This window comes from Ziziphus jujuba, chromosome 10, assembly GCF_031755915.1.
Source record: "Ziziphus jujuba cultivar Dongzao chromosome 10, ASM3175591v1".
NCBI lineage: Eukaryota > Viridiplantae > Streptophyta > Magnoliopsida > Rosales > Rhamnaceae > Ziziphus > Ziziphus jujuba.
In genome coordinates this window covers 16,987,829-17,015,211 of record NC_083388.1, presented here as the reverse complement: position 1 = coordinate 17,015,211, position 27,383 = coordinate 16,987,829, and the positions used below count along the sequence as shown (strand labels likewise).

Genomic DNA, 27,383 nt, shown 5'->3' with positions numbered 1-27,383 from the left:
TACATAATTTAATACAATTATCTTATATTGTGTCTACTACACGCCCGTATCATGTTTAGGTCTATCATAGGCTTATGTCATACCTAACCCATGAGCTAATTTTTAAGGCTCAAATATGGCTCATTACGTGTTTTGTGCTTGGCATGACACGGTTTATGTCGTCCCTGTACGTGCTCATACCCAATTTTAACGTGTCGTATCTGTATTGTATGCAATTTTAAAGTGTCTTACTTGTACCTTATTTGTGTTGCCTGGCCTAGTTTTACATCTTTATTGATTTATGGTAGTTAAAGTTTATTTGACATGTCATTTAGCAACAAATTTAAAGAGAAAAAAATATAATATCAAATGGATATGATTTAAAATTGTGTAGGTTTATGATTTTGTTTTTCTTCCTTTGTTTATAATTTTAGTTAATTGATATATCTAATAAACTCTAATTACCATTAACAAACAATTGAAACAAGTAAACTATGCATAATTTATTAAAAATAAAAAAAAAAATACAAGAAAAAATGTTAACAAAACGTGTTCAGTTTTTGTTTTTTGCTTTTGTTTATTCTATTAAACTGTGTGTGATTTCCTTATTTTGATTTTTTATTAGTATTTATTAGAATTTATTAGATCTATCAATTAATTACAAATATGAAAGAAAAAAACTAAAAGCTAACCTAATTTTAAATTCTATTTCATTTGGTATTTATAGATATTCTCCTCTCTTAGAAATAATTAAACTAAACAAACTACACATGATTTTAATAAGAAAAACAAAAACAAGACATGTTAATAGATGATTGACAGACATTAATTAATTGAATTTTATTGGGGTGGGATAAAGTTACAGTACAAAGTTGCTTTATGATTGCAAAACCAACATTTTTAGTTAGAGTGTTGCTATTTACGCGTTAGAAATTTCTACTCACACTGCATTCTTGTGTAAAATTACAAAATATCCTTTTACTTATTTATGTATTTATAAAACTCCTAACTTCTTCAACTTTCTTAGTGAATGGGCATAAAGCCTACTATTGCAGTAAAAGGGGTGGGGCAGTAACTATAAGTAGAAGAAGATCAGAAAAAAGAACAAAAATGGATTTGAAGTAGTGGATCTTCAAGCTCAAGGAAGGGAAAATGTCTTCTCAAGAATGAGCTTCAACCTTCACTACATATATGCCCATTTCTATCTCTCTCTGTCTCTTTTTCTTCGTTTTCATTATACGTTGCCCTTAAACTTCCCTTTTTTGTTTTTTTTTTTTTTTTGGTGTTTGTGTGTGTGTGTGTGTGTGCAGTGAAGAAAAAGTTGTCAAATTTACTGAAATGTCGACGACAATATCGGATTTCGGTGAGCAACGACACTGATAGAGGGGGGGAAGAAATTTCTATCTGGTGTGTCATGGAAAAGTCACCGTTATCGATGGATATCGATGAAAATATCGGTTTTCTAATGGATATCTATGGAAAAATCGCCGATATTAATGATATTTTGAATTGATACCAAGAACTGAAAATTTAAGTTGCTATTGTTGTCAATCTGAGTTAATATTTTAAACCCATCAAAGAAAAGCTAATGTTGTTTCTGTTTGCACAGGAGTGGTGTTTGTACAGTAGGAAATCGGTATGGTAGCTTTAGAGGTTCAAAGGAAAAGTTGGACTCCTAAGAACAAACAAAATGCAGTTTCAAGATAGGTGAATAGTTTACACATAAAGAGAGAGAGAGAGAGAGAGAGAGAGAGAGATATGATGGGTTATTTTACTTTTTCTTTTGTTTTTTTTTTTTATTATTTTGGCTTGTGTTTTGTTATTTTGTGTCAGGCAACTCATTAATTATTGAGAGACTTTGATGTGTCCACACATGCCTGCTTCTCCTAGCCCGAAGAGAGTGCTTTTTCTTTTTTATTTTATTTTTTCTTTTTTTGGCTTATGTTTTGGGTTAGGTAATTCAATCAATTCAAATGTTTTAATTCATAGAGTAGCCAGAAAAGAGTGCTGTTTCTTTTTTCCTTTTTTTCTTTTTTTATATTTTTCTATTATTTTTTTGGCTTGTGTTCTGGGTTAGATATCTCAATAAATTCAATGTTTTAATTGATAGAGTTTGATGTGCGATCTTTACTTACTTTTTGACAAATTTGTTTTTTCCCTTAATATATTGGAAATAGATACAAATTCTTTAAATAATGAAATTAGATTGTCTCTAGTTAAGAGGACTAAATTAACCTAAATTTAAAAAGTAATTATTGTCGTCAATCCTTAATACACAAATCATTTTAATTAAGAGGTAAAATATATAAAACTCCTAATCTGCTTTACAAAATCTATTAGCTAGTTTAGGATAATTCTATATATTTATTATTAAAAAAGTTTATTTTCTGCTTTTACAGCTTGAAGTAGTGATTTTTATTATTAAAATATGAACAAATAATCAACCTCACATACAATGTTAGTATGGTGACATACTATATATATGGACTATTTTATTTCATTGTATTATTTTATATTATTTTATTATATTAATTATCTTATATATAAAAAATTTGTATTTTAAATTAAATATATATAGTTTTCTTAATTTTATTGATATTTCCATTGATATTTGCATAAAATTATACGTATAACATTTTCTTCGATATCGATATTTTCATCGCCGTGTGTGTGTGTGAAACCGTTGACAAATTTTTTGCTTGGATAAAGATTAGTTCGTTGAGTAGCTAGAAATTTTAATTTTCATTTGTATTGTAAGAAAAAGATAGGAAAGTTTTAGTATTTTAGTTATTTTGCTCTTTTGAAAATTTCAATATGGTTTGAATTGTTCAATATAAATAAAAGAAGCCTTTGGTTGTTCAATCCTAATTGAACTGTTGGAATTTTGCCTAGCCAACAATCCTAAAATTCAAATTGAGAAAAAAAAAATCAAAGGATTTTTTAAGTAATTTAAATAAAGTTGCGGTGGGATAAGAAATATCTATCAGGTAAATAGTAATATTTGATGAAGAGGATAATTTTAGTAGTTAAACATCTTTATCTATACTATAAGAATATGATGGAAATAACAAAGTTTAAGGTAATTTGTAATTAAAAAAAAAAATAAATAGCAACAATTTTTTAATAAACAAATTGGGCTTTACCCAAGACTGGATCAGAATAGGCCCAAATATAAATGAAAAACTGATAGGGCCCAATAAACATAGAAACAAACAATTACTCAAAGTCAAATTTCAATTCCTGCCCGCACATCTGGATTCCCTTTCCTAATCCTCTTTTACTTCTGCCATTTGCAACCTAACACAACCTTAAAATAAAAAATACATTTCCTATTTCAAGCCAAACTCGGTGGAGACGGAGACCTCTATAAAATCCCTAAATAATTTATCCGTCACACTGTGCTACTTTGCATAGAGAGCTCTACTTTTTACCAAAAAAAAAAAAAAAAAAAAAAGAACCGTCGGAGCACTCCGATCACACTCTTTTCATTGCAAAATTGCCGATCCGAAAATCAAAAAACCCATAATGTCACACCCAGCTGAATCGTCCGGCTCGTGAGTCCCGCTTACCCTTTTTTCTTTTCGTTCGCAATTCTGCAAGATTGAATTTTTTTTATTTTTTTATTTTGGTTCGATTTTACCAGTTTCTATGTTATTATTATTAATATTTTTCCAGGAAGTCGGATAAAAAGGATTTCTCGACGGCAATTCTGGAGCGCAAGAAGTCGCCGAACCGCCTTATCGTGGATGAGGCTGTAAACGACGACAACTCCGTCGTTTCGATGCACCCTGATACCATGGAGAAATTGCAGTTTTTCCGTGGCGATACTGTCCTCCTCAAGGTTTTTTTTTTTTTTTTTTTTTTTTTTTGTGTTGTGCTCGCGCTGATATTGCGTGTATATATATTTATTTGTTTATTTGTTTGGGTATTTGAATGTAATTAACGTAGTGGATGTTTCTAATTTTGCGAATATAGTTAGGGTTTATGGTTTGACCATGCTATTGCGTTTGTTGTTTATGATTTGAAAAGTTTGATACTACTTATTTTTTTCTTATTTTCTTTGGATTAAGATTGAAAGTCTGAAAGAGTTTGTACCATGAATTTACCAATTTTTATTGTGTTTGGAATTTTGAATTTAAGGAGACAAAAAAAATTTCTGCCTAAATAGAACCATGTTATTAGAGTAATAAGGTTCAATTCGATAAAATTGGGAATGCTTGGGTTTAGCGGCCGCCACGTATGCAAAAATTTGCGTTTGAACGAATTTATTTATTTATTTAATTTAATTTTTTTTATTCGAGGAGCAAGCTATTGATATTAAACACTTGTTTCTATTTGAAATTAATTTGGTGAACTTGATTAGTGGAGTACATAGACTAATGGGTTTTTTGTGGGTTTGAGTTTTGGAATTCTGGAACTGAGTTCTCTTTGCTGTTAGATTTAGATATTTGAGCCACATTGTGTATGTTTCAATAAGGTAAGTAGGTTTCACATGATACCGTTGTTGGGGAAGCAAATCGGCTTCAAGGTGATAGTACATAAGAAATATTTAAGATAAATCATCTGGTAGATTCATCCTTTATTTGCTTTACGTGCTTATCTTGGGTAGGCTCTTGATATGCTACTTGTTAGTAAGACCCTTTTTTTTTAATTTTTATTTTCTTTCAATTTTATTTTTTTTTTTTGGCAAAGAAACTATGTTTTACATTTCTGTTTGGTGCATGTCTTGTACATTTACGGAATTATGTACACTTTTGAATTGTGACCTCGAAGGTTGATTTACAAATTCCCTGATGTTCTATATTTTAGTTTTTATTATTTGCATCTTTCTTTTAGTCTAATATTTTTGTTTATCATGATCTGGTTTGTAGGGCAAGAAACGGAGGGACACTGTCTGCATTGCACTTGCTGATGACACCTGTGAGGAACCGAAGATCAGGATGAACAAAGTTGTTAGATCAAATTTGAGGGTTCGACTTGGAGATATAGTGTCTGTTCATCAGTGCCCTGATGTTAAATATGGAAAACGTGTACATATACTTCCAGTGGATGATACCATAGAAGGTGTTACCGGAAACCTGTTTGATGCATTCCTAAAACGTGAGTTTCTAAACCGATTCATTTTTCTTTTCTCTTGAGTGACTGCTTTTATTTCTAATTGATACTCTTCCATATTTCTGTTTTGACTCTCAAATCCTTGTTTTCTGTCTTCTTGTTTCTTCTCCTTACATATTTTATGTGTTGCCCATGTAATTTGTCCAGCTTATTTCTTGGAAGCTTATCGTCCTGTGAGAAAAGGAGATCTATTCCTTGTCAGAGGAGGGATGAGAAGTGTAGAGTTTAAAGTCATTGAGACTGACCCTGAGAACTATTGTGTGGTTGCCCCAGACACTGAAATCTTTTGTGAGGGGGAACCTGTGAAAAGGGAAGATGAGGAAAGGTTGGACGAAGTTGGTTATGATGATGTTGGCGGTGTAAGGAAGCAAATGGCTCAAATCCGTGAGTTAGTGGAACTGCCACTGAGGCATCCTCAACTCTTTAAATCAATTGGTGTAAAACCCCCTAAAGGAATTCTGCTTTATGGCCCTCCTGGTTCTGGAAAGACATTAATTGCTAGAGCTGTTGCCAATGAAACCGGTGCTTTTTTCTTTTGTATTAACGGGCCAGAGATTATGTCTAAATTGGCTGGTGAAAGTGAAAGCAATCTTAGAAAGGCATTTGAAGAAGCTGAGAAGAATGCCCCGTCTATCATTTTTATTGATGAGATTGATTCAATTGCTCCCAAGCGAGAGAAGACTCATGGTGAAGTTGAAAGGCGCATTGTTTCACAACTTTTGACTCTGATGGATGGACTAAAATCACGTTCCCATGTTGTTGTTATTGGGGCTACCAATCGTCCAAACACTATTGATCCAGCTTTAAGAAGGTTTGGTAGGTTTGATAGAGAGATAGATATTGGTGTTCCTGATGAGATTGGGCGACTTGAAGTTCTTCGCATACACACGAAGAACATGAAGCTGTCTGATGAGGTAAGTTGCGAACTTCTTGTTTTCTTATGGTCTTTGTTTATTTAATTTTGTGTATTGCATGTTTGCATATGCGGGTGTACCCAGTGAGCAGATGAGGGTTTTGGTGTGACTGGTATGAGAGGAGCTGTTTCCAGTTGTTCCTTTTTTTTTTAATTTTTTATTTATATTATGAACTTGAATTTTGACTTGCACCAGTGGAACCATATACTCTATAATCGGAACATATATGGTAAATTAAATGTTGGTTACATTTTTGATCTGGGTATCATAAGTATTTGATATGGAACACATGGTATGTAGGAGAGCTATAAAAATAGACTTACGATTTAGCCTGACATTTTGGTTAAAGTGTCTTTCCTGCTTTATGTGTTTTAGTTGTTAGTATCTAGCTGATTGACAAAAATGGTTTCCCATAGGTTGATTTAGAAAGAATTGCAAAAGATACTCATGGGTATGTTGGGGCTGACCTTGCTGCTCTCTGCACGGAAGCGGCACTGCAATGCATCAGAGAGAAGATGGATGTGATTGATTTGGAGGATGATACTATTGATGCAGAGATACTTAATTCCATGGCAGTTACTAATGAGCACTTCCAGACTGCTCTTGGCACAAGCAATCCATCGGCATTGCGTGAAACAGTAAGTGTCTTTCTGTTACATCCATCCTAAGGTGGCATAGAAACTTTTTAGGGGTATATAAAACTCTTTGTCAATCTTTTCTTAATGCTTTGAGTTCTGTTGCAGGTGGTTGAAGTGCCCAATGTCAGCTGGGAAGATATTGGAGGCCTTGAAAATGTTAAGCGGGAGCTTCAGGAGGTAATCATTTGATTAGATTGATTTTTAGCGTATATATTTTTCTCTCTTTCTTCTTAGACCTATAACATTGTTATTCTTTCTTGTTATTTTTGCAGACCGTTCAGTATCCCGTTGAGCACCCGGAGAAGTTTGAGAAATTTGGAATGTCACCTTCAAAAGGGGTTCTATTCTATGGGCCCCCTGGTTGTGGGAAAACTCTACTGGCTAAGGCAATTGCAAATGAGTGTCAGGCAAACTTCATCAGCGTCAAAGGCCCTGAACTGCTCACCATGTGGTTTGGTGAGAGTGAAGCCAATGTTAGAGAAATTTTTGACAAGGCCCGACAATCTGCACCATGTGTCCTTTTCTTTGATGAACTTGATTCCATTGCTACTCAGGTATTTACAAAGTGCTAATATATTTTATTTTATTAATTATAATTACATGTATTGTTCTGGAAATATGCATGTACTTGCTGGGCTTTTATGCATGTTGGGTGTGTTTTATTGTAGAGAGGAAGCAGCACTGGAGATGCAGGTGGTGCTGCAGATAGAGTTCTGAACCAACTCCTGACTGAAATGGATGGCATGTCAGCCAAGAAAACTGTTTTCATCATTGGGGCCACAAATCGACCAGATATAATTGACCCAGCACTTCTACGTCCAGGCCGTCTTGACCAACTGATCTATATTCCTCTTCCAGATGAAGATTCACGGCATCAAATCTTTAAAGCATGTTTGAGAAAATCACCTATCTCAAAAGATGTTGATTTGAGAGCTCTCTCTAGGTACACTCAAGGCTTCAGTGGGGCTGATATAACAGAGATATGCCAGCGAGCATGCAAGTATGCTATCAGAGAGAATATAGAGAAGGTATGTGCTGCTCCTTATTGCTTGCTGGATATTGCCAACGTGCCATCTTTGTTTTTAAGAGGTTATGCATGCTTGCTTGACAGAATTTTTGTTTATCATCTATTTCTGCTGCACATTTTTTTTTATTGATATTCATCTAGTCACTCTTACATCAAGTATGCCTTTGGAGAGCGTTATAAAAATAATTTTGAGAACTTGTTTTTGGTGTAGGGAATAAGTACCTTAAAAATAGTATTTAGTTTCTCAATCCATTAGACAAGTAGTAATTACGAGAGCCAAGGAATTGCTTTATCAATCCCATCCTTCTTATAGTTTCGAGGAGGAAGGAAAAATCATTTCATTGACGTTTTGTTGTTTACTTGTTTTAAGTTAACAGAAGTTTCTGATGGGGAAAAGTAGGGCTTTATCTGGTAACTTATTCTGTCTACTATCCACCTTAGAGCATAAGGCTGTTGAGAGCCTTTATTGGGTTTGAAGATGAAGAGGCCCTATGCTTTTGCATTGTACGTCTAGCAGTTTGCTGTCTATTGGTGAAACTAGAAACCTTGCAAATTTAGATGACAAAGTAGTTAACCGTGGTTTTAATGTGCAAAAGGCTTTAGCAAATACATTTTTTTTTTTAAAAATTTTTTATTTCATTTCATTTTATTTTATCTTTGGTTCATGTGTTAAAGCTGTTTGTGTGCTGAACCCTTGCAAATATACACAACCAACTGGTCAACTACAAATTCTTTGTGCATGTTGGAATGATAATCCATTTGTTGAAACATCATTGTCTTTTAATTTGCAAGTTTGGAACTATGGATTTTTTTATTTTTATTTTTATGGAGTTTTATTCACTTTACATGGATTGATATTTCAAGTAAAACTGTTCACATTGCAGGATATCGAGAAGGAGAGAAGGAAAGCGGAGAATCCAGAGGCAATGGATGAGGACATTGAGGACGAAGTGGCGGAGATCAAAGCTGCTCATTTTGAGGAGTCCATGAAGTATGCACGCAGGAGTGTTAGTGATGCTGACATCCGCAAATATCAGGCCTTTGCTCAAACCTTGCAGCAATCTAGGGGTTTTGGATCTGAATTTAGGTTTTCTGATGCCAGAACTACTGGGGCTTCTGGATCTGATCCATTCGCCACTTCTGCTGGTGGGGCTGATGATGATGATCTGTATAGTTAGGTTCTTTAGTCTTGCGTTTATATCCTGTGACGTTCTTGTTTCCTACAAAATGCATGCTTTCTAGGAGGGAATGGTTTTGATGTTGTGATTATAATTATTTAGGATCTCTTGGATTTACGGAGTAAATGATCTAATTTCCAACACAAGTTATTTTGGTTTAGGATGGATGAGTTTGGAAAAAGAAAAAGTAATTTAAAGGAGCTTGTTATCTTTGATGGCTGGTATGATATATTAGTAATGAAAAAATGCTACAGTTGGCGAAGTCCTCCGTTAAATGGTGGATTGGGTGATACACTCCCACCCCATCTTTGTCCCACGTCCCACGTCCCACGAGATGTAGTCTGGCGTGTCGTCCACCATTTGGTAGAGGACGTAAGCTACTATTGTCAAAAGTCGAAATTTTTTAGTTTTTCTGTTTTTGCTAACAGAACTTTTCTAGTTATTATTGATGGTACCATATTCTGTGATGTAGCTTGACGGTTGGTACAGCTTCTGTTGAGGCGTACATGACTGCTACTTCAAAATTAACACTCCTGTTTGCTACAACAAAAAATAATACCTTGTTTTTCTTTTCCTTAACTAATGTGGCATGCTACAACAAAGAATAATGCTTTGTTTTTTCTTTTCCTTAACTAATAGGGCATGCCATGCTAAATCACTTGTTAATTGTAAGAGGTTTATAAAGGGCTCCAGCTGTTACGTGCTTCAGCGGTATTTCTTTTATATGTCTAAGCAAAATATTGTATTTTCAAAAGTAATTAAAAAAAAAAAAAAGGTGAACTATTATAAAAGCTAAAAGTAAGAGGGAGTTGCTGGTGAAGAGTTAATGTTTTTTAATATTAGAATAAATACAATATATATTAATTTCATCTGATATTCACCATCTTTGAATGATGGTTTTTATGTGTAATTTTTACTATTTTTCATTTAACTTTGTAAAATTAAGTCGGTTATGGAAGATAGTAATACAAAAAATGTTGGCCAAAAATAATTAAAAAAGAATAAATTTAAAATGGTTAAAAAAAAAAAAAAAAAAGAAGATAAAAACAGAGTACTATATTTATAAGCAAGTTTCAATTTTCATTGACTGCGCTTCCCATATAAATATATTTTATTTTATCGAAGTGGGGGATCCAAAAACGTAAACGTCTCCATGTTTGTAAAACATGAACATATATTTATATAGGGTCAAAACTTAATTAGCACTAAAAAAAAAAAAAAAATGTAACAAGCACTTAGTAATAATATATATATATATATATATATATATAATCACGAATCAGAACGTATATAGGAGAAGTTCATAATAATTTCGTGGATTTATGAAATCCATCCATGAAGGCCAAAAACCATATACAATATTTGAGTAATATCGCTTGTGCAATCTCCTCAAGTCGCTAGTACAACCAATTCAAGGTCTTTTCTTGGAGTGCAAGCGAGAAGAACAGCCTGCTAAGCCAAGTGTATGCGAATTGACGAATCGACTAGGAGCCGATGCAGGTCTAAACCCTTTTGGCAAGCAACCTTTCAATTCCTTTGCATGGTACACCTTCTTCTTCTGATTCCTCTGAGGATTCAAGGTCGAATAATCTCTATCTTGTGCTAATAAGGGCCTAACCATGGTGCTAGGAGCGCTAGAGGGTATCGGTCTTCTCGCCATAGAATTATCAAAACAAGAAATAAACAATAGAAAATAAAGAAGAATAAGTGCAGGGTAAACAGAATTATTATTAGTAGTAGTAGACATGAAGAAAAACTTTGAGAGGCAGGATTTGTTTTTGGTTTTTTTGGAGGAAAAAAGTTTTGCAGACGAAGAGGGTTTATAGGGAGAGAGGTGTTTGTGAAAATGGAGGTGAAAATGGGGTCTTAAATAGGCTCGTGAGTTTGCTGATGAAAGAAAGCACAGCTCATATTGCTTTGCAATGTATTTCATGGTTGATGTGGTGGTGTGGTGGTGGGGGGTGGAGTTGGTGAGGTGGGTTTTCTTTTACAGTGTGGAAGAAGTGAGAATGCCCGTGAGTTTGTGTAATTGCACCCTTCTTTCATCCTGCAATTAATTAATCTTCTATATCTATATCTATATTGTGTATGCTTTTTGAAAATGAAAATACATCTTTTTTTTAAATATTTATTTTTTGTTTCCTCTGCTTTCAAATTTCAATTTTTCAGTGAGAGAGTTAAGAGTGGAAGGTCTATAAGACTGCCAATTTAAGCATTTACTCCTACTGTAGCTTTGTATTTCAAAATTTATGTGATTAATTATGAAGCTCTTCAATATGGAAGTTGCAGAAATTTGATAATGGAAACCTCATGGAATAATGACAATGATTTATAATTCAATTAATTTTGAATATATGTGTACTTTTTAGCTAGGCATCTCCAAGTGGTCCTTTAATTTCAAGCTTAAACTAAATAAAATCATTATAAATATATGAAAAAGAGTGCATGGGCAAGACAATATTATTTTCCCGCTTGGCGACCTTTTCATCTAATTGGGTCCTAAACTTTGAAACATTTCAGAGCAATTAAGAAACTATTAAAGGTTATTAAAAAATTTCAATTTTTGAATAAATATACTTACATACATAAGAAAAAGATATGTGTTTATTGGGGCCTCTATGCTTTCAAATTTTCAATGCTCATGATGTTATTTCAGGGGTGGTAGGACTAATAACTTTTGAAATTGTATAAATTAATAATTTTCATTAAATGGCCTTCTACCCATAATAAATCTCCTAGTAATTAAATAGGATACGAAAATGGTGTGAATTTATACATTTTTTAATATCTCCTACCATCTACTAATAACCTCTTCATACAACACAAAGCATATTGTACTGCCTAAATCGAACAAGAAAATACAATAAAGCACAGGTACAAAGATTTTCAATCCCCAAAAAAGACAGATAAACGTAAAACTGGTGATAGCATTTACCTTCGTACAAAAGAAATTGGTCCCGTTTCTCCTAGCATTTTTGAAACTTACATTATTTATGCCACATGAATTTATTACATTGGTATTTAATGCAGCTTCATATGATAAAATGCCACTAGCCATGAGGAGTTGGGTGGGTTTGGTCTGCTGCTTCATCGCCCATATGTGTTTTGGGCGGGGTTTCAAGGCTATAACCGCTTTGTAGAGTAATTTTCCAAAGAACTATATTGGTGTATATTTATAACCCAATTTCTATATATCTAGTATATATATCTGTAACAAAAATTTTCTTTATGATAAATAAGATTGGTGTGGGAGGGACTAAACTACTTCTACTTTCCATTACATCTAATCTACCTCTCAATAGTGATATGTAAATTTGTCCCACAATAATTTTCACCTAAAAGCTAAGACCCCAATTTCATGCATAATATCCTATAACTAACGTACATTTATTGAAAGAGAATAAATTTTCAGTATTATAAGTCACATTAGTTTAGAGAGTTCAGATCACAATAATTGTTTTTAATGTTCACTCTCTAGAATCGCTCTTGCTTGTCAAGTGGGGGTGTTTCTATTGGGTCACTTAGCACAAGGGTCCGTACATACTTCAAAGGAAGGGACACTTCATTGCCAATATCATGGGCCAACAAACATTTTATGTGGGGCATGTGCCGCGTGGCACACCCCTACAAATAGATACTCCTAACAACTAATTGAAGGCTTGGCCAAAGATCATTGAGGAATGGATTGCTACAACTCTCCTAAGTAAATGCAAAATGAGAAAAATACAAGGCAATGCGTGTAAACAATGCTATCCATTAATGCCTTAAAATTTGGTGATACAACTCTAAATGTCACCTAACTTGTTATTTCATTTCATCAACATTTGTTCAACTTGATACACATATATTGCACCCAAAAAAAAAAAAAAATCTTGATATATATATATATATATGAAGCAATTTATTAAAAAATTTTAAGTTAATTGTTACGTTAAAAAACTATTTAGACTTTGTTATAAACTTTTGAATTATTTTAAGAATTGAAATTTAAAAATGTATTTAGAATTTATATAAGTCTATATATTCATTGAGCCTTCATAAATTTTAAAATTTTATTAAACTTGCATAAATTTCAAAAACATTTATAAATTTGAGTCTTTAAAGCAATATATAAACTACTAATAAAAATTTTGCCATTAGGATGTCTTGTCTTGATAGAAAAATAATTTATAATTATAATTATGCTATCATAAAATACTATTGGTCATTATTGGTGATCACTACTAGTGAGATTTATATGTCATTTGATAATATAAATAGCTGTTAAAATTAATTATTTTTTTAAATTAGATTTTTAAAATAAAATATCTCTACGAAATTACATACGATAATTAACTATTATTATATTAACAGTGATTCCATTGATTGGTGATCATGTTATCGATGACAAATAACAAAATTTTATATATTTAATTTAAAAAATAGACACTCATTCAAACAAACCAAGTAAATCCAATGGTTATAATATTATTAAAAAAAAGAGAGAGTAAATTTATAGGTAATTTATCAAAAAAAGTATACTTATGGGTAGATTATACAACAACCCCCCCTTCATTTGTAAGTCACAAATAGCATCCTTCAACTATCAGATTAACAAATAACCTCAAAATACGATTAGAACCAAGGGATTACGGCTTTAAAACAATTATATATTAATAATAATAATAATAATAATAATCATTTTAGTCATTCTTCAGTCTAACCACAATGCCCTTGTTGGAAATAATTTAACCTAGACCATCTAAATCCTGCAAGCATTTGCTGTCTCCTTGGACAAAATAAAGCCTTTTCAAAGCCAGCTTCATCAAAGGATCATCTTCTTAAACCACAATAAAGGAATTCTTAAAGACTATATTTACAAAAGAAAAATAAGTTGTCAATATTTAAAACAATCAAACATAAAATTAATGAAAAGGCTAAGCTTTTGGTCCCGAAACCCTAATCTCAAGCTATCTGCAATCGCCTATCATCCTTCCATACGAATCTTTATCAAGTGCAAATGAAGACAACATGTAATAGTTTATTCACCTCCTAAAGAAAGACCGTAAATAATTATTTAATTAAATAAATTCATTTTAAATTTCAAATTTTTATAAATATCTTTTTATAAGGGTGTTTCTATCTTGATAAATAATTATTCCTTAATTATACATCTTTAATAGTTTTTGGGCCTAGTTCAATTCTTTGTTTATAACATGACCAATTTTAATCCAATTTTCCAAAAATAGAAGAGGTAAAAAAAAAAAAAAAAAAAAAAGAAAAAAAAAAGAAAAAAGAAAAAAGAAAAAGTGGATGGTAGCTCTGAAATTATATGAATAATAAAGGGTAAGTTGATAACCGTGCTTGGCAGGCAAGATAAGGAAACGAGGAAACAGGGAAGTAACAAAACTACCCCACGGCCGAAGTGTCTGTCTGTGTTACTCGGTGAATACACACACAAACACTTAATAATGAAGCTCGCGCTGCGCAATTCAGCATTTGCTCCATTTCCTAAGAGTAAGAAAACATATCCACTTTTTCTCTTTGTTTCTAAAACTATTAAAAAATATATATTAAATTTTATGTGAACCTGAAACTCTTTGTATTTAAGCCCATCTCATTATTTCCTCTATTTTGCTAGATCCAATTCTTCCATGGAAAGTTAAAAAAGGTTTATCACAGTAATTGTTCTTTTATATGCTTATTTGATAGATGGGTAGTGGGTATTGAAGGTGGTTGATGGGCATGCGTTACAATTATGAGACAAATGAGAACGCCCTATTAATGGTAAACGTCCATTGCAGCTTTCAGTTAATTGAGGCATTAATACGTGCATTTTAAGGTCATTTAAAAGTGGGTTCCTGTGATAGGGTGTTTCCACCTTCCTTATTCATTGTAATCTTTTATGGAGGAAGGTTGCTGTTTTAATGGGTTTTCGTAATTAGTATTTAATACAAAGATGGTTTTCCTTGTTTTCTGATTTTCTAAACCGGTTATGAGTTGTTGTAGGTGTAAAAGGGAAAGGCAATAGAAATTGGGACACTAGAATCAGTGCTAGTTGAAGTATTTGTGTATTCATTAATCTTAACTTTATGGTGCTTTTTGGTTTGTGTAGCTGAGGGAAAAGTGATTTCCTGCTTAACAGTTAGGACCTGATTGTGGGTCAAGTCTTTTTTGAGAGATGGTATCCTTAAGGACGAGGAGAATAGTAACAAGAAAAAGGTTCTAGGCCAATGTGAGTTTGAGTGGAACTTGCATTTAATGTGTATCAGATATGAAATAAAATGCGGAATCAATACATGTTAAGGATTGATATTTGTAGTCTATGTAGAAGCATAACTAGATTTTTCTGGTTGAGAAGACAGATTTTCTGGTTTGGATGCTGGGTTGACTTGTAATCTTAAATTGAAGCCTTCACATGTTTCATGTTGGGATCCAGGAGGTACAATGGAACTTGTGGAGAAAAGGGATTCCCTCTGTCTTGGTTCCTGAAGGTGTGTAGTGTGGAATTCTCGACTGGTGTGGTCGACCTATTTGCCTACACCTCATATGCCTAATCTCACTAGCTGTGGGCTGATTATACGTGGTTTCAAACTTTTATTTACTTAATTTTGGGCTCAATTGGATTAAGTTGGTTTTTTCTTGCATATAAGGAATGTTCAAAAGTTCGATCAACTTGAAGCCAAAAATTGCTTATAAAAATGTTATTTTTACATTTATGCTGTTTTGGCATAATGAAAGGACCAACATTGTCCTTGAAAAAATAAAAAAATAAAAAAATAAAAAAATAAAAAAATAAAAAATAAAGGTGCTGGCTTAGCCATGTTGTTAATATTGATCAGAATATTACTTATGGAACTAATTCTAAAGATTGAGCCAAGGCTATTCGTTCATTATTGGTGGATAAATGGTGCCTTAATTAAACACGTTTCAATTTTGGAGATAATATCTCCTATATAGAGATTCTAGGCTTTTGTTTCCAGTCAGATTGTCCAGCCTTCATCAGGAAATACTTTTCCAGTTTGTTCTGGAATTTGATGTTGAGCATACATCTCCAATATATCTTGTTCAACCTTATATAAGTTGTGCACTTTAAGTATTTTACCCCCGTGCTGTTTAGTTTTGATGCTGTTGCTTCTTAACCAGTTGAAGGCATCTTTTTTAAGAAAAGAATTAGAATATGATGATAAATGTCTTGGCCTATGAGTTAAATTGTTAAAATGTTGGCTTCTGCATTTTAAATGTTGGTCTCTTGGTTTTATTGACAATACCTTTATTAAGTTGCATTTAACATTTGTTTCCTTATTAACTCAATGAAGGAAGTTGGATTCCATTTCACTTTCTTTCCTGTGCTTCCATTGTTTTTACATGTTTCTGTTCCCCAACTTTAAATTGTCCGATTTCCGATGTATTTTGGTTATCACAATCAACTATTGAGACACCTGATTTAGCTCATTTCAAGTTTCATTTTTTTTTTCCCACTTTTCCAAGCTTTTATTGTGGTGGGGAAACTAAAAATGATTTATGGATGTAATATCTTGGGAAACTAATGTACAATACTGGCACAAAACAAATTTTAAAGTACATTGGTTAGTCAAGTCAACCCTGTGAGAAATCTCCATTGGAAGGAGAGATCTTTCTTAGATCATACATATATATGCATAAATGATATGGTAAGAGACTTATGGAGAGAGACTGTGAGGGACAACATCAATAGCTATCAGATCACAAAAATCATGCAGATCTGACAGCTATAGATGGCTGTCCCTCACAGTCCCTCTCCATAAGTCCCTCACCATAAAACAAAACCGCATATATATATATATATATATATAGATTTATATTTCCTTTTTCCCCTCTTTTTATGAGTTATATTCAATTAATGAGTACTTGCAGCTGATATTTAAGTTGCTGCCAAATTGAACATGGTGGTCATCCTAATTTTTGTTCTTTAGTTGATGTAATGTCTGAAGAGCTAGGAAAAAGATCGGTCACGATAACTTCTGCTCTACCTGAAGCAGCAGCTTCTGTGGTAATTGCTTCCACAGTTGTGGGTGCAGCTGCAACCTTTCTTGTGAGGAGAAGCAAAGCTCCCAAGGAACCCGAGGTTCGCACTAAATTTATAAATACAATATATTCTGAACCATGCTTTTTTAGTTTCAACACACTGATTTTGGGGTTAAATTTTCAAAACTAGTACTTATTAAGATATGTGCAATGTGAAATAGTGTAACATTATTAACAGATTATCAGACATTACATAAGATCTTTTTTATGTACTATTTCATTGACATTCTAGAATGTCATTTATAATCTTATGGTATGTGCTCTTATTATTCTTTTATGTATTCTTTTACAAGCTTTCATTTTCAAATAACTCTTTTCCTCCAGAAATATCAATATCCAAGACTGTTGTTTTTAGAATCTTAAAGAGCACTGGTGGCCAGAAAAATGAAAGATGTGTTCCAAGACAGAGAATAATTTCTAATATGATTACTTAGAGATAAGATGCTGAACGATGAATCCAGACTCTGAAGCTCTAGTTTAGACTTTCAGCATGCTCTTTTGCCAAAATATGTTGTGATTCACTGTGAAAAAGATGTACCATATTGTAGATAACTTGGGAATTCAGTTTTTTGATCTATGATTTTTATCCGTTATCTCCTTCCAATTCTCACCCTGAACAGCTTTTGCTAGAAGTTCTCAATGTTGTTATTTCAGTATCCTCATTTGCAATGGAACCTTTATTCTTTTATAGGAACCTTGTTTCAAGGAATTTTTACATGGTCTATAGAATTGCTATTCCAACTTGATGTATCTGTTTGTTCATCTCTAGTTTGTCCCTCATGCCTGAACTTTCTGTGCAAGTTCCAAATTCCAACAGAAATTCTTTTTTAAAATCCAGGTTGCTTTAAAAACTTGTGAAGATTGTGGAGGTTCTGGTATATGTTCAGAATGCAATGGCGAAGGATTTGTACTTAAGAAACGGTCAGATGAAAGTTCTCAGAGGGCAAGAACAAAAGCAAAGAATATGGCAACTCGATTCACAGCAGGGTACATTTCCTTTGAGTTCAATCTCTTGTCCCTCACCCCTTCCAAGTTTCCATTCCCTTACTAGCTGAAACAAACTCCACTTAGTGGTTAATTTTTCCAGGCTTCCCAAGAAATGGAGCTATTGTACAAAGTGCTCTTCTTCCCGATCCTGCAGCACTTGTGGTGGGCGTGGAAAGATAAGCTACTAGTTGTGCTGTAATGATCATCTTTATGCTTCTCTAGTGGAAACCGAAGCTCTGATGCATTGCAATTTGCAAAAGAATATGGTCTGCTGGAGGTTGAGAAGATTACAAGTGAGTTGACTGTTCCACAGTGTACATCAATTGATAAGTAAGATGTATATATCCATCTGTAAGATTGTACTTCTTTCATCTGCAGTATCAAACAAATAATCATTAATCCGGTACAACTAGTGTTATTGGCTTGGGAGGTCATATATTTGCATTTTCTGAGTCTACCTTTTTTTTTTTTTTTTTTTAAAATAAAAATTTTAAATTTTAAATTTTTTTTATTTTATTATTTCCACCAAAGCTAAATGTCATACTTGTTAAATGGCCAGGTCAAAGAAACAGCATTATCATGGATGCAGCGTGTTACCATAAACCATTGCTTTTGGTGGTCGTTCTACTAGGCCTGTTAAAATCTCATACGATATGATAATACGAGATGAATTTATACGATAATTTATGGGTTTGGGTTGGTGATATTGTATTGGTTCCGTATCAGTGTCATCCAATAAGACATAATAAATTAATGTATTTTAACAAGTAAAATACGATAATATACGATAAACCTATTAAACTTATTAAAAAATGATATTTTTGTAATCACATAAATTTTATAATATTAAAATTACTTAATATATTGTTAGATATGCATCAACTTGTTCTTTTTTAGTTAATTTTTAAAAAATTTAAAAACAAACGAGAAATTTTGTAATTTTTTTAAAAAATATTATTTTATTATTTGAAAGATAAATCAAATTTAAATTTTAAATTTTTATTTATTGTTAATGGGTTAACGGATCGGATATCGAGTTACATGATAATTTATTAAATGAGTTCAGGTTTATTTATTTTCACACAAAATTATAACGGATTGTGTTTGGGTTAATTAAATTTTACATATACACGACACGAACTCGATTCAACATGATATGTTAGCGTTTTGTGTTAGCATTATTGTATATCCACTATAATTTTGTTTTTGATCTATCACATTATGAAATGCAAGACGATCATCCAAGTTTAGCATATTCGAACTATAACCAGCTTGGGATGTTGAACTATATTGTATTGAATTGGCCTATTTAAATTGTATCAAATTTGAAACAGTCTTATCTCATCTAGTGCAGCCCAGCATCCAAAACAAATCCTAAGTTTAATCAAAACCAAGGAGCAAAAGACTTTAAGGGTATGGTTTACCAAAACAAATCCCAAGTTTATTCAAAACGCAAAAGACTTGTACGGTTTACCAGATAATCTATAGGAGGAAGACATGAAGGGTGGCTTAGATATTCTTTAGAAAAGTGAAAGCAATTCATGATCTGCAATTCGAGTCCTTGAATGGAGTTGGAGTTCCTCATGTTTCAATTATGCTGTACAACGTCTGCCATTGACTCTTGCCTGTCCATTTTGGATACACTGCTACATGTTTCCAAACTATTTGAAGGCAGCCCATATCTAGACCTTTCAATAAACAGATACTGTTGCAACGTGTTCGTCTTGAATTTTGTTAAGTCCATAGCTAGTGATGGAAAGAATATTATAGGGATACAGGTGGAAGGGAATTATTTTGAATCTTTTCTTTCTTTTATTTTATTTATTTTAAGTTGAAGAGATACTTTGAATATTCATTGTTTTTATTTATTTTTATTTTTTTATGATGAAAATACTTTGAATCTTCTTGGCTTTTATTGAAAACGAGATATGTCATAAAAGTACAGCGCATGTTCCTTGATGGGTCAAAGTTGTTTTTGAGTTGGTATTTGTTGAGAAAGCAGAAGATAACTCCACCAAATAAATCATTTGTCTATCCCATTCCCACCGTATTATTAAAAAATAAAAAATAAAAAAACACATGATTTACACATTACTACTTTAATATGAATGCGGCAAGCAACTATTGGTTTCCTAAACAAGTAAGTCATGGTTAATTATCTGACTTTATGAACTCTGTGCAAAATGATGTACTAACTAATTGTTTATATTTTTAGTTAAAGTAAAGCCACTATTGGTCAGTATATAATTTTTATTTATAATAAGAATGCATAAGATTACAGTATTCCTATTTAAGTTTTTTAGTTTTATATTCATTAATTAAGATGCCATCTATATTCTAAGTACAAGCAAGAAAGTAGTTTTAAGAGGAACATTTATCTGTGTAAATGTACTAGTCTTTTATGATGGGACTATCAACTTGGTATAATATTATCGTATGAAACCTATTAAGTTAACATGTTATATATATATATATATAGTCAGTTTTTCATTAAAACGTTTTGATGAAGAAAATATCTGGATTCTTTATCATTAACCTTTGAATTGATTAAGAGTTAAGATTTAAAAATGTTTTGGTTGTTTAAATAAGTTAGGTAATGTATTAAAACCTTTTGGGGGGGGGGGGGGGGGGGTAGTCCATGTTTAGGTTTATTTAAGCTTCAAACATCATTTTATATCTCAATCCTTGAAATAATCTAAAGGTTAAAAAATAAGGTCTAAATTGAAAAACCATCAAGATGTCTTGATATATATATAGAAAATTCTTATATATATATATATATATATATATATATCGTTCATAAAAAAGATGTTATATATGTATATTAAGTACAGCTCATGTGGATATCCTCAGAGCTTGATCATTTAAGATCGTTAGATTAGGTGTCATTCATGTGGGTTAGATGTAACTCGGCTAAAAAGATTGTAATAAAACAATTTCATTCTCAATTTCAAATATTGAGGATATCCTCACTTAAACCTCATTATATATATATATACATATATAAATGGATTTTCCTTATCCAAATAGTAATAGAATCTCACATCATCTAAAAAATAGTTATTCTTTATATGCTTAATTAGTTTATTTTTTCTTTTAGTTATGTATATAATAAGTTATCTTAAAGAAAAAAGATTATTTAGATGAGTGATTAAAAGGTCATCATTTTAAAAATAGTTGCTATTATTAATTCCTTGGAAATTAAAATGATAAAATTCAGATAATAGAGATAGAAAAAAAACTAAGCAAAAGAAAAACACTTAAAAAGTGACAAGAAAGAGATCCAGCAAGGTAGAGTATTAATTATAGTAATGCTAAAGGAATAAACGAACTTCACCACAATTTTAAACCACATGATATAGCATTTGACATGGTTATTCATTACAAGATGTAAATTAATAGTGTCTATAATCATAGGAGGTAAAAATCAATGAAACAATATCAGCTCATGGGCAATTAAAATTTTGGTTAACAAATTTGGTGAGTGTAGAATTATCCTATTAATTACAACAAAACAATATCAACCCATGGGCAATTAAAATTTTGGATAACAATTTTGGTGAGTCTAGAATTATCCTATTAATTACAACAAAATATCTTTCTAGTCATACTATTGGGATCAAATTAGTTTTATTCCTATGAGAGATTATAACTTAGAGGAAATGTTGTTAAAAATTCTATTATCTAACTTATCCTATGCAATCCTTAATTAATCAAATTATACATTTTTTTATTAGAAAAAAATATGCAAATTATAATTTGGTATTTATACAAAAAGTTTCGAGGTAAGAAGCTCCAAATGTGCTTATATTTTGGCTTCAACAAAAAAGAAAAGCTTTAAACATGGTTGAGAAGCTAAAAATATTTTGATTTCAACAAAAAGGAAAAAACTATATAAAACCTCTCTATAGCCATACTATTGGGTCCAAACTAGTTTTATAAGGAAATTAAAACTTAAAAGAAGTGTAGTTAAAAATTTTATTATCTAACACATCCTATGTAATCCTCAATTAATCAAGTTATACTTTTCTTTACTATGAAAAATATATGTAAACAGTTTAATTTGATTTTTAAATATAATTGTAAAGATGATAGTATGGAAATACAAAAAAGAAAATTAAGCCAAAAAGCTCTAAACATATTTGAGAAGTTAAAATTATTTTGATTTCAACGAAAAGAAAAAAAAAACTATATATGTAAAAGCCTTACGTAATCTAAATCTCTAGATTGACCACGTTGACTTGTGCACTAAACACTGATGATGAAATTCTCTACAAGGCATTGGTGCTGAATACTGATCAGGTAAGTCCCCCCATTATTTATCTGAGTATGTTCTCCTTTTTTATTTTTCCTTGTTGGAATTAATCTGAGAATTATTTAATAAGAAATAATTGGTATCATACTGTCTATGCAACAAAATCCAGTTTTTCGAATATTTTCATTCATTAAGATTTAAGAGCAAGTCCTATATATTAACTGAATTCGACAAGTGTGGTGATTCTAGTTCTACAATCTATACATTTTATTTTTTTATTTTTTTTTTATTTTTTATGGACTATCCACAAGTTTGAGTCCAAATTATATCCCCATGCCCCATTGGAGGAACTAGTTCAAAATGTAAACTTCCAAAATTTTGAATGCGTACAAAGAGGTTCACAATTAATCCAAACTTCGATGGAAAATAACAATTTTTAATATAAAAATAATAAATTTAATACCCGTGGCATAGGAGAGTTGTTTAGCACTTTTAGCGCCCCCCCCCCCCCCCCCCCCAAAAAAAAAAACCCCCCCCAAAAAAAAAAAGGAAAAAGAAAGAAAAAAAATATAAATTTGACCAAATTGCAACAAATGTTAGATTAAAAATCTAGATAACAATACCTGAAAACGTAAGGATTGTATTGAACTGCAATTATTCTTATAAATAATCAAATACAGATAAAGTTTTTGTTTTTATAATATACATATATATATATATATATACATGTTGCTGAAATAAAGTTATTCATTGTCAAGTGAAGGACTTTTATCTTCCCCAATTGAACTTTATATAAAAATTTATATAAACTTAATTTATAGAAAAATTAAGGGTGTGAAAAAGTGTCTTATATCTTATTTTTAATCCACTTCTACGAATAAACATTTAACAATAATGTTAGAGAAGACGAAATTGTTACCTAATTTATTTAATTCAAAATTCAACTTGATTCTTAATTGCAACAGGGTTTCTACTGTCTACATGCGAATAAATGACATCGATATTCACCATATAACAAATTTAAAATTCCAATCAGAGGCCGATATCCGTAGGTTAATAAGTTGCGGATATAGGTCATACTCAGACTAAACCAACTTTGTATACACATATTATACATAATATCCAAAACATTATACATAAAAGTTGTCCGAGTATATTCATAATAATAATAGTAATAATAATAGTTATCCGAGTACACAAACAAGGTGTCCAAAGTCAACTTTGAGTATGTGCACTTGTCTTCTCTATCAATCTCGCTCTCTTTCAACATTCTCAAATTGATAGTTTTTGCCGTCCAAAGAAATTGGAATTGATCGAATGAATTATACATAAAAAAAACAAATAGTGGTTATCAATCTTTTCACATAAACACAGCAGAGAGTGACTCATCAGGCAAGAACATCTAATTAAAATTGAACTCTATATATGCTCATTAATAGTTTTTAGTTTTTAATATTTTAAAGTCTTTTTGACCTATTGATGGTTCTGCATTTTTTTTTTTTTTTTACTGAAATATTGATGATTCTACTTTCGAGTGGTTGAAGTCTCCCTTTCATCAACCATCAATCAGTCCTAAAGGCAGTAAATATTTCTATGGCTTTGTCTCTTGTTCCTACGTAAGAAAACAGATAAATTCAATTTCCCATAGATGACATATATATATATATATATATATATATATTTATACGTTTCGTACTCGGTGTAAAAATATGTCTTCCAACTATCCAATTTCGGAGTTGATGAAATTGGAATTCGATAGGAACAGGTTGACATAAAAAAAAAGAAAATAAAGAAAATAAATATCCGCAACAAATAATTGCTATATTAATAAAGGTAATGTTACTGTTCATCATACATATTGTAACAAATAACAATACTCTAATTGATATTAATTATGCCATCAATCTTATTGAGAAAAGAAAAATAATAATAAAAATCCCATCGATCTCATGCTGACGCTATGAACCCAACATCCTATACATTTTAATTTTGATAAATTTTCTCTCTCCGTTTCTAAAAAGAGACAAGTCAACTTTTTCAGAAAATAATTAATAGAGAATCTTCTAAATTATAAAATCAGAATCCCAAATTCTGTCCAATCATTGAGTGCCCCATAATTAAGTGGAATTAATATATAATTTTTCAAACTCCTGGTGATGAATCATGATGTGTACCACAAGCAAGTGTATATTGAGATATCTGCATTTAAAAAGGTATATCATTACAAATATAGATACCATTAAACAAACTCCATTGGAATCTTTCTTCATTGACTACTAACACCCAGAATCCTCTATAAGGATATACGCAACTTCTGATTCTTCTCTATACTTGGAAGAAAAGGAAAAAAATTAAAAAAAAAAGTTCATGGAAATACATGAACATTTGAAGCAGACATGTCAGCACACACTACTGCATATATATCGCATCCTGACTTTTTAATACTTTGATATGATCAGGACTGTTTATATATATATATATATATATATGAGGGTTGGTATATTGGCATCCCCTTTCAATGTTATTGGTTTCTACTTTGCAGCTTGTTATATATTTGAGCTTCCATTGAAAAAGGACTAATGAAATCAAACATGTGAAGGTGTGGTATTTGGAGGTGTTGGAGCTGAAGCAACACGTCGTCCACGCTCAGACTTACTATTCTCAGCAAACTTAAGACTCTGCTGGTGAAGACCCTTTTGTCTCTCTTCCTCGGTCCATTCAGATCCATAATAGAATTCTTCCGTAGATTTTTCGACGTCTTTCGACGGCGGAAGGAACATACTCCCCCACTGTGGGAAATGAACCAAAGAAACAGGAAGAGTGCAACAAACAATCATCACCCCCATCCAAGACAACCCCGTCGCCGTCGAGAATTTCGAGCTCGAGAAGAATACCAACTGAGTCAAACCCGACCCGAAGTTCCCTCCGGCGCCAGTGAGGCCCGATATGATCCCCAACGATCTCCGGGAGATGAAGGGGATGATACCGAACGTGGCTCCGCAGGCAGCTTGAGCTCCGATGGAGAAAAGAATCATGGCTAAGACGGCAATGGGAAGCGTATTGGCACGGCCGAGCCAGATGCAGAAAACTCCTCCTAGGGTTTGGAGGATCCAGAGTGTCCAGAGTCTTCCTCTCATGCCAAAGTATTTTCCCGCTCTATCGGAAGCGTAGCCGCCGAAAGGACGAGCAGCGATGTTAGCCATACCGAATGAAGCCGCAATTATGCCGGCAGTGTGAAGCTTAAGATCAAACCTGTTCAAAACAGATCATATAAGGCATACCGGTTAGGTCATAGTTTTCTTTATTAAGTTTTTCATCTACTAGAAAACTCTTTTTGAGAAACTTGTATGGAGAAGAAGACAAACCTATCATAGAAATACTCCGCAATGACATTATCGGTGGACAATTCGACACCCATGGAATATCCATAGAGAAGGACAAAGATCCATGTCCTGTAGTTTGTGACTGCATACCAAAACACCTGAATAATAGGACAAGAATTAGTTTGAGATTTATTATATACAATAGAAATTATCACATCAACATAATTTATATCTGAATATCCAGGTAAGAAAGTGCTTAGATATGAAATTATCTTATCCACAATTCTATTGCTGATAATTAGAAATAATAGCCGTCCTATTACTAGTAATAACTTGTTCAATTCTTTATGAAAGACTTCTTATACACAGACACAGACACACACACACACACACATATATATATATATATATATAATCTATCTATTATGCAAATATCTTGTAACATATATACGTGTGTGTATAATACCGTTAATATATATGGACAAAGTCAGACACCATATGGTGGGCAAGAGCCATTCACAACTATTAAATCTGCACCATCTGTATGATTTAATGGTTATGGATGACCATTGACAACCAAATGGTGAGCAATTTGCCTCTTAATGACATTTTCGTGTGTGTGTGTGTGTGTGTGATGTTTTATATTGACATGATGGTTAGGAATAATAAAAAATTAGAGTACCAACTTTGGAAAACTTGTCTTTGGCAACATCACCCTTCTTTTGTAGTGCACCAAGGTTGCCATCAGGCAAGTCTTGGCCAAGAGTAAGAACAAGAATTCCCATAATCACATGAAACCAGCCAGGGATGAAGAAGGCAATCCTCCAAGCAGTGAAAGGAGTAGCACCAGCACGTTTGATGATTTCATAGACCACAGGCATCAGAAGCTGAGTAGCTCCTCCTCCCATGTTCCCCCAGCCAGCCGCAGTTCCATTTGCCAAACCAACAATCTTGCTATTGAACATGGTGCTCATCCAATATTGGCAAGAAACGAAAGTAGCAAGCGAGAATCCAATCATGAACCGGACGGCGATGTATCCGCCGGCGTTAGAGACGAACGACATGCAAAACACCGTCGGAGCAGAAAGCATGATTAGGAAAGCACATCCATATCTGGGACCCAGCAGGTCGCAAACTGCACCCATCACAAGCCTAGAGAAAATGCTTCCGGAAACCGAAGCTACGCCAGCGTTTCCGATGTCGCCTTTGGTGAGGTTGAGGTTGTCCCGGATTATGGGGACAAGCGGCGCCGCCGCGAAGGTGGAGATGAAACAGGTGAAGAAGGAAATCCAAGAGAGGTGGAAGGTCCTCATGTGGGGATTAGCAAAGGAGAAAAGCTTGAAGACCTTAGCTTTGTGCTCGGAATCGACCGGTAAAGCAAACTTTACGGTCGTGTCTGTCGGGACCATCGGGGAAGCAACTGAGAGAGCGAAGGTTTGTTCTCTGCCTGTGACTCCATGCATGGAGCTTCCTGGTTCTCCTTCAATGTCAGTCATTTTTTTTTTTTTTTTTGCCCCCCCAATGGGAGAGAGGAAATATATAAAAGGGAAAGAAAACTTGATAGTGTTTTGATGAAATGAAGTAAATGGTTTCCTTGTTTTATGTCTTGGGAAAAAAGGCTTACTGGAGTGTGGTATTTATATTGGAAATAAGCGTTGACATTGTAAACAGGAAATGAAGAGGGAAAATTAAATATTACATAGAATCCATTTCGCCGCATCTAATATGAACAGGGAAAAGTCTCATCGTATATCCCAAAGGATCAATAACCCTTTTTTTCCAAATGGGGCCAACTAGGTTTTCTTTTTTTAATTTAATTACCTTTGTTTAACCATGTTTATGTATAATAAATCATGACCTTAATACATCTTTGACACGCATTTCCACATCCAAATATAATAAATTTACTTGATTACCAAAT

At 32.7% G+C, this 27,383-nt stretch overlaps 3 protein-coding genes across 7 annotated transcripts; 2 read left to right on the top strand and 1 right to left on the bottom strand.

Annotated features, from left to right (window-relative positions):
- Positions 1-3,273: 3,273 nt before the first annotated feature.
- On the top strand, positions 3,274-9,066 carry LOC107411456 (cell division cycle protein 48 homolog). Its single transcript, XM_048468260.2, has 9 exons — positions 3,274-3,533; positions 3,655-3,820; positions 4,851-5,079; positions 5,242-6,008; positions 6,425-6,646; positions 6,752-6,823; positions 6,919-7,200; positions 7,315-7,674; positions 8,558-9,066. Exons 1-9 carry the CDS (start codon positions 3,505-3,507, stop codon positions 8,849-8,851), a joined length of 2,421 nt encoding a protein of 806 aa, XP_048324217.1. The 5' UTR covers positions 3,274-3,504; the 3' UTR covers positions 8,852-9,066.
- A 5,123-nt stretch (positions 9,067-14,189) lies between these two features.
- On the top strand, positions 14,190-18,588 carry LOC112490774 (uncharacterized). Of its 5 annotated transcripts, XR_007239352.2 has the most exons (7): positions 14,208-14,347; positions 14,543-14,617; positions 15,270-15,324; positions 16,786-16,937; positions 17,736-17,884; positions 17,985-18,177; positions 18,444-18,588. XR_007239352.2 is itself a non-coding variant. In XM_048469217.2 (6 exons), exons 2-6 carry the CDS (start codon positions 14,570-14,572, stop codon positions 17,973-17,975), a joined length of 411 nt encoding a protein of 136 aa, XP_048325174.1. In that variant the 5' UTR covers positions 14,203-14,347; positions 14,543-14,569; the 3' UTR covers positions 17,976-18,328. The 5 variants fall into 5 exon arrangements, 4 of the variants coding, with proteins under 4 accessions (XP_048325173.2, XP_048325174.1, XP_048325171.1 ...); XM_048469217.2 differs by lacking the exon at positions 18,444-18,588 and having other exon boundaries at positions 14,203-14,347; positions 17,969-18,328; XM_048469214.2 differs by lacking the exon at positions 18,444-18,588 and having other exon boundaries at positions 14,209-14,347; positions 17,985-18,328.
- Positions 18,589-24,518: 5,930 nt separating this feature from the next.
- LOC107411468 (high affinity nitrate transporter 2.4) lies at positions 24,519-26,993 on the bottom strand. The gene is made up of 3 exons (XM_016019056.4): positions 26,149-26,993; positions 25,505-25,620; positions 24,519-25,391 (listed from the first exon to the last, which is right to left on the bottom strand). Exons 1-3 carry the CDS (start codon positions 26,956-26,958, stop codon positions 24,725-24,727), a joined length of 1,593 nt encoding a protein of 530 aa, XP_015874542.1. The 5' UTR covers positions 26,959-26,993; the 3' UTR covers positions 24,519-24,724.
- Positions 26,994-27,383: the final 390 nt, after the last annotated feature.

What these genes read in the sequence shown, in the direction of transcription:
- LOC107411456 (XM_048468260.2), top strand. Translation starts at nt 3,505, where the DNA reads ATGTCACACCCAGCTGAATCGTCCGGCTC. An exon ending in CCAGCTGAATCGTCCGGCTC is followed by an intron (nt 3,534 to 3,654) that starts GTGAGTCCCGCT and finishes ATATTTTTCCAG; the next exon opens with GAAGTCGGATAAAAAGGATT. An exon ending in GTTTGATGCATTCCTAAAAC is followed by an intron (nt 5,080 to 5,241) that starts GTGAGTTTCTAA and finishes TAATTTGTCCAG; the next exon opens with CTTATTTCTTGGAAGCTTAT.
- LOC112490774 (XM_048469214.2), top strand. Translation starts at nt 14,570, where the DNA reads ATGGGCATGCGTTACAATTATGAGACAAATGAGAACGCCCTATTAATG. An exon ending in ATGAGAACGCCCTATTAATG is followed by an intron (nt 14,618 to 15,269) that starts GTAAACGTCCAT and finishes GTTGGGATCCAG; the next exon opens with GAGGTACAATGGAACTTGTG. An exon ending in GCAACTCGATTCACAGCAGG is followed by an intron (nt 17,885 to 17,984) that starts GTACATTTCCTT and finishes TAATTTTTCCAG; the next exon opens with GCTTCCCAAGAAATGGAGCT.
- LOC107411468 (XM_016019056.4), bottom strand. Translation starts at nt 26,958, where the DNA reads ATGACTGACATTGAAGGAGAACCAGGAAGCTCCATGCATGGAGTCACA. An exon ending in CCAAAGACAAGTTTTCCAAA is followed by an intron (nt 25,621 to 26,148) that starts GTTGGTACTCTA and finishes CCTATTATTCAG; the next exon opens with GTGTTTTGGTATGCAGTCAC. An exon ending in GCGGAGTATTTCTATGATAG is followed by an intron (nt 25,392 to 25,504) that starts GTTTGTCTTCTT and finishes TGTTTTGAACAG; the next exon opens with GTTTGATCTTAAGCTTCACA.